The following is a 6,926-nucleotide window of genomic DNA, read 5'->3' on the forward strand; positions in this document are numbered from 1 at the left end:
AGTTATTGTAGAGGCTTCATTCACCACAATGATGATACAAAGTACTTTTTATCAGCTTTTAAAACACATATAGCTTGGCTAGCCCAAATGAAGCATTTTATTGATGATACTGAGTATGGTGCTGTCTACACTGGGTATCTCACCCCATTTAACCGGCACAGCTGCGCCCTAATGTGCCTTCTTGCCTTGCAGTGCAGGGATGCCACCCTGCACGTCCCAAGCACGGCCCTACTCCAGACCCACGCTAGGAAAGTGTGGCCTCACATAGCCTGGCATGCAGCTTCCTCATGAGATTCTGTAAGCCCACTGCTCACTCACAGTGCATAAACTTAAAGGTGTTAAACCACAGGCTGCCAAACCTTGCAGCGTTTGCAATGTCAGAGTCAGAGATGTATTGCAAACAAAGTGGAGGAGCCTGTGAGGTACATGTGAATTGTACCATTCTGCAGCAAGGCAGTATCAATGTAAAACCCTCCCTCATTTTTGACTACTTGTTTCTTGGAACCATGCTCCTGAAAATATTTTGGGCAGGGTTTTAAAGGCTATTCCTCCCCACTGGCTGAGCAAACTGTGTGACAGAACAAACTAGATGGATACAAGGTATTGCAATTTGGCCTGAATACCCTCAGAGAAAGAGAGGCTTGGAAGGAATTTAGCTCACCACATGTTTGCCAAGTATCCCAGATAAAGCTGCCACAGTTAGTCCTCACCAGCCAAGCAAATACCATCTAATGATGTCAGGATGAGCCCTGGTCAAACAGCCCTGGTAAGACAGAGCCTTTGAATGTCCGGGTGGAGCCTCCCTGACTACAAGGAAATGCCTGACCCAGAGGTCATTGCCACTTCATTCCCACTTTCTCCCCCGACCCCTGTTGACAAATTCATTGCTGGAAAGAGATGAGTGCACAACACAGACCTTCTGTCACAGCCGGGATTGGCATCCTGGGGCAGTGAGTTTATGTGAATAATATCGTGGATGGCAGCTGCTGCCACGCTTCGCTTTTCCAGGAGCTTTCGTTTCCCGCTGCCTCGCTGGGGCACAGTTCACAATCTCCACTTGTTACCATGCTCTTGGACATCCCTGCACTTGTGACAAGAGTGAGGCTCCCAGGGGACAGGGACAAGGGTAGGAGGCAACAATAAAATATTAAAATTGGACAAAGTAGTCGTGAGCCGGATGACGGAAGAGTTTCTTCCTGTGTCTGGTTTTGTTGAACTTGTAAGTCGAGGATTCTGAAGAAATAGGAAAAAAAAGTGTTGTTTATTATTTATCACATCAGACAAGCACAAGGTGATACTCTAAAACTTTTATTCAGCTGCCTATGGCTATCACCAACATAGTAAATTCCCCTCCCAGGAGATTTCCACTTGAATAATGAACATCCATTTAAGACTGGTGCTGAAACTCAAGGCTGAATAACCTTGATTCAGCTCAGGAAGAAGGATGCAGCGTAAAACCCATTCTCAGAGTCAAGCAGGACTGACAGCAAGAGGAGCTGAACTGCGGAGGTGAATCTCGGCAATGTCCCACCAAGAAGCAGAAATGCTTATCTTGCTGAGGACCTTGGTTTTCTGAAACTCACAACCTGCACCCTGCAATCATCACTCTGATTAAATGTGCTATGAGATCTGATCCTTCAGTCAGCTGCTTTACTTACATGGTGCCCCACCAGGTCCTGGAGAGCTCATGAAAAATTAAATGGAAAACATCAAATATGAATGGGATGATCACTAGCCCATAAAAGCCCTGCAGTTCTTGAAAGGTTTTACTTGTAATAAGCACTCGATTTTGGAAAACACCTTTCTGCCTCTTTTCCTGAAGAAGGTGCAACAATTTTCTAGCCTCTGTGTAAAATGAGGAGCCTTCAAGGATGTGCCTGGGAGTGCCAGGGAGAGCACATTGCTCTCCCATGCAGCAGGTCTCCCCTAGCACACAGGAGTCCTCTGCCCATTAATAACCAGTCAGCAAACTAAGCAGAGACAAATACATGGATATAGTGAAAACACACAGATGTCTGACTTGATGATGCATTGTCAGAGAAAGTGTAGAACTGAAAGATGAACATTTAATCAGAACTACAGGGCTCATCTTGCAATCATGTGATGATAACAACTCCCAGCTTAAATACTGTCTGGTAAATGTAATATTTAACTTATGGTAACTCTTGATGACTCTTGTCCTTTATTCCGGGTGCTGTGGACAGGTATTTTTAGCTGACCTTTCTGAACTTTCTGGATCTGTGGTCAAATGGTAAGTACATTCTCAGTTTTCAGAAATTACCCTGTAAGCAATCATAGCACTGCTGCTGAGGTCTATCAGCTAAGAGTCAGCCCTAGTATGCTTAAAATTAGGTTTATAATATGGACCCTACAGATTAGTGATTCCTAGGCTGCCAAAAATTTTGGTGCCAAAGGAAACAGCTGCCTGTGTAAAGCACTCCCTTCTTCTGGGTATTAAAATTATTGCAGAATGACCATAGACTTGAATAAATCTGCCATTTACTTCATGGAGGTCTTTTCATCACCCTGTTAGGCTATGTGATATGAATATTCATTTAGACTTAGATGTTAAATTAAAAAAACTGACTAAGCCATGTGAAGTTACGTTGCTTCAGCACTTGGAAAATAGCTTCCCCCCTCTTGCCTTGCCTTTACCCTGGTGAAGCAGCTCCTCTGCAGATTGCATGTTCCCTGGGGTGGTCACCGGCATCTCGTGTCTCAGTTGCAGTTCTGGACATGCTTAGCACTGTGTAAATGGATGGGGAAAGGGCCAACAGGTCCCTCCTGAGCAAGCTCTGCAGTGATGACCACGGTTCTGACGCTGGACCCTACCCCCAGCAAGGGCATTCAGGAGCAGACAGGCTTTTATTTTGCTTTCCTTAATGGAAACATGGTTGTTTTTGCTATGTGGCTCCTGCTTGCGGTGAAATCTACCTCCCATGCTCTGTGTTTAGCAAAGCCAGCAGCTGCAACGAGCTCCACAAACTGCCACCCGCATCATTTTGTTTTGTGCATCTCCCTGGCTTTTTATCACAGCAGGATGAGCAAGGAGAAATTATTAGCTCAGGAGAACCCTTTCTTCTCTCTAAGGTAATTTAGTAAAGAATCTGTCACATAACAACACTTCTTTAAGTTATCAGATGGATACCTGACAACCATTCTTATCTACAAGGACTTGAAATGTTTGCATGCAAATAGCTCTCTCTCTCCCCCTTTCCTCTCCTTCAACTTGCAGGAAGAAAATAGGCTTTTGATAAAAATTCACATTTTAAAAGTGATCTAAATTTCACATAATGAAAACCAATTTCAAGTAAGTAAATGGATTTTTTGCATTATATAGATTAAAGAAATTGGGAGTGACAGCCCCACATCCACGTAGGAAAGAGGCTCGAGCACTAAATTTCTCCACATTCATAAGGCCCACACGCGCTATCAACAGCTGTGTCTACATGAATGATGTTCTTCTCATGCACCAATTACAACCTGTCAGAAAATATACATGTAATCCTTCGTATGAAGACCTACTCATGCAATTTTTAAATACCACACTGTAAGCTGCGGTACTTATCCTAAGGGCTTCATGTATTGGAAGGAGAAAAAGCTGTTATCTACTAGATCATCAATGCTAAAGGCCCCACAAATATACACCTTTATCAGATTTGATGCAAAATTAAGACTACTTGTATTAAAATAATTATATCACCTTTTACCTGGCCTAAATTTGTTCTGCTTCTGTCTGTGAAGTAACTGATTTCCAAGCCTAGATGCCACATGTTTATATGTATTATCTTTAGTTCAAAACAGTGAAGTACCCCTCTAACCAAGGCAAACCGCACAACTGATTTGCAGCTACTGGTGCTAAACCGCACAGCAAAAGCCACTGCACAGGAGCCAAATCCACTACAGTCAAACAGGACAGAGAACTTAAAACCTGTGAAATGCTAAGGGGTCACCTGGAGCAAACTGTCATGGTCCCAACAGAAAGCTAGGGGGGAATTAACACTGCTAGCAAGAAGCACTGACTCGGCTTTGCTTCCCTGATCCTTGGGGGTGCCTATGTAGAAGGGCAAGGGAGAAAGAGTGAAGGAGAGCAAGGAGGGGAAAACGGTAACAGTACAGTATAAATACAGTGTACTCCTAATTAGTAATAGTTTCAGCAGTATAGTGGAAATACTGCATACTCCTAATTAGTGATAGTATCAGTTTAGTCTGTTGTCTAAGCAACTGTAATTAAGAGTTGAATACTTTTCTAAGTTTTTTTCTAGCATTTAATACAGCAGAAATTAGAGAAAACAAGATATTTACAAAGCAGGAATCTGAAAGGACAGACATCCCTCATAGACACTGATGCTTTAATTTCATGTGGGGGGTCTGATCTAAATTTGGCAAGCTTTATGCATTTGTTTGTACTGTTTTTTGTAACAACACAGATTTCTGCTTTGCAAAAAGGCTACACTGGAACAGATAGTATACAAAATACATTTTCCTTATGCTCTTCATGAAAAGACTAAAATAAACTAAGAAAAGCCAACTGCTTGCTAAAGAGGAAAGAGAAATACATAAATTGACAGGGCGAGGCTTTGCACACACCTTGAGATCGCCGGGCTGCAACGCACGCGAGAGAAGCCATCATACCAGTTCCTGGATCACCTTGTTGGTCTCTCTGGCTTTCTTGCATGTGTACAGCCACTTGATTATCCGAGCGTTGCGCTCGATCACAGAGGTGCTGCTCGGGACCTGCTCCGTGAGTTCATCCTCCAGCAGCCCCTCGTCCCCGCTGTGCCTCGTGAAGTCGCTCTCGGATGTGGCCACGCTGATGCTGCGGATCTTGAAGGAGACGTTATCGGATACCACAGAGAAGTTCTCTCTCCCGAGATCCTCAATGACCTCCTGCTCGAGGCCACAGTACTTGAAAAATGTGTCAAACTCGGAGAAGGACTTGGAGTAGCGAGAGCTGATGTCCGACTGGGAGCGATGGAGACCTCTCCTTTTCACCTCCTTCGCCTCCTCAGGAGGTATACTTAGTTTTGAAGGTCTCTCATGCTCTTTTGTACATACCCCTTGGGCTTCGGTGCTCACAGAGATGGTTTGCTCCGCTCCACAGTTGCTTGGCTCACGGTCACTGTCTTTTGCTGAGAGAGGCTCTTTGCTCTCGGTGGGTGCGGTGTCCTCCATGACTCTGGGCATCTCAGGGGAAGCCAAATGCTTCTCCTTTACAGACCCTTGGAAGATCCTCCTCACCAAGTTCCCCCGTGAGCTGTCCTGACTTTGACCTCTCCCAAACTCACATTTCTGGCGGTAAATCACCAGGGAATCCGGCCGCATCTGCCTCCTGGGTGTGCTGCGCCTGGCTATGGGGGGGCCGTGCTGCAGGGGGGCACGGCAGGAGTACACGGCCTTGGCCAGCTCCAGGGGCTTCGTCCCCTTCCCTCTGCCCGAGTCCCTGCTGATTTTTTTGCTCTCCACTGAGCAGGTCTCGCAGCTGCTCTCTGAGGCTGAGCTAAGCGCGATGACAGGTTCCTGCTTGGTGCTGATTACCTGCTGGCTTTTTACGTACTTGGCCTTATCGGCTGCCAGCCTCTCCACGGCACTTTTCCTGCCCGGGCTGCCGGCCTCCATCTGCCTGCGGAGGTACTCGGGCCCCTTGTTGAGGAGTCGCAGGGTGAGGGAGGAGTGGAGGTCGGAGATGGCGTGCATTCTCACGGCCCGGGAGAGTTCAGTTGGCATAGCAGTTGCAGGGACGCGGCTCCCGCTTCCAGTCCTGGGAGGGAAGGAAAAAAAAAAAAAAAAAGAGGAAAAATAAAGAAAAAAAGGAAAAAGAAAAGAGAAAGACAAACAAGGGGGTGGAGGGCAGAGAAAATCCCGCGCCCCTCCGCGCCCGAGCTGCCCGCGCGCACCCGCAGCTGCCGTCCCGTCGGGGCTCCGCGTGTGCGCGCTGCCGGCCGCCCCGCGCGCCCTCCCGCGGCTGTGCCCGCCCCGCCACCCGGACAGCCAATCCGCCGCCGCGCTCGCCACTCCCGGCGCAGGGAGCGGCCCCGGTGGGTGAGCGCTCGGGTTCGTGCCGGAGCCGCCTCCGCGGGGTGCGCGGGAGCTGCGGCGGACTGCGAGCGTCTGCTGCCGGGCCACCTGCTGGGGACGGGCCGCTGAGTTAGGGCCTGATCCGGCAGATCACAGCGCGTCTTTCCCTGGGGGGGGTCAACCCCTTCCACCTCCCGCTTTGCAGCCTTTCCAAGGTGCGGTGCCCCGCATGCTGAAGAACCTGGATGTACCGAGTGCGGTGCTAAAAGCCATTTCTGCCGCTATAACTTTTGGGAAAGGCTTCAAATGTACTGCTTGGCTTGTCCAGTTCTGGAGCGGTTAGTACAGGAAAGACATGGACCTGTTGGAGGGGGTCCAGAGGAGGCCACAAAAATGATCAGAGGGCTGAAACAGCTCTGCTGTGAGGACAGGCTGAGAGAGTTGGGGTTGTTCAGCCTGGAGAAGAGTAGGCTCCAGGGAGAACTCAGTGCAGCCTTTCAGTACTTAAAGGATGAGGACAGAGTTTTTAGCAGGTCCTGTTGCGATAGCACAAAGGGTAATGGTTTTAAACTGAAAGAGGGGGGATTCAGGTTAGACATGATAAAATTTTTTACAGTGAGGGTGGTGAAACACTGGCTCAGGTCACCCAGAGAGGTGGTAGATGCCCCATCCCTGGAGACGTTGCAAGCCAGGCTGGATGGGGCTCGGAGCAACCTGGTCCGGTCGAAGATGTCCCTGCTCATTGCGGGGGGTTGGACTAAACGACCTTTGAAAGTCCCTTCCAGCCCAAACTGATCTATGATTCTATGGCTCGTGGTGGCTGATGCCACCCCATAGACAGCAGCTGCTGTGCCCCCAGCTGCTGCCAGCAGCATCCCACCCTTTCCAGGGCACCAGCAACAGCAGGA

The 6,926-nt window shown here is 48.2% G+C and overlaps 1 protein-coding gene across 1 annotated transcript; it reads right to left on the reverse strand.

Moving 5' to 3' along the window:
* Positions 1 to 1,187: 1,187 nt before the first annotated feature.
* FAM110C (family with sequence similarity 110 member C) lies at positions 1,188 to 6,006 on the reverse strand. The gene is made up of 2 exons (XM_082049008.1): positions 4,591 to 6,006; positions 1,188 to 1,233 (listed from the first exon to the last, which is right to left on the reverse strand). Exon 1 carries the CDS (start codon positions 5,725 to 5,727, stop codon positions 4,630 to 4,632), a length of 1,098 nt encoding a protein of 365 aa, XP_081905134.1. The 5' UTR covers positions 5,728 to 6,006; the 3' UTR covers positions 1,188 to 1,233; positions 4,591 to 4,629.
* Between the last annotated feature and the right edge of the window lie 920 nt (positions 6,007 to 6,926).

This window comes from Streptopelia decaocto (genome assembly GCF_964273445.1).
Source record: "Streptopelia decaocto genome assembly, chromosome: 3".
NCBI classification, from domain to species: domain Eukaryota; kingdom Metazoa; phylum Chordata; class Aves; order Columbiformes; family Columbidae; genus Streptopelia; species Streptopelia decaocto.

Bases quoted from the DNA above. Each gene is read 5' to 3' on its own strand.
- FAM110C (XM_082049008.1), bottom strand. From the start codon at position 5,727: ATGCCAACTGAACTCTCCCGGGCCGTGAGAATGCACGCCATCTCCGAC.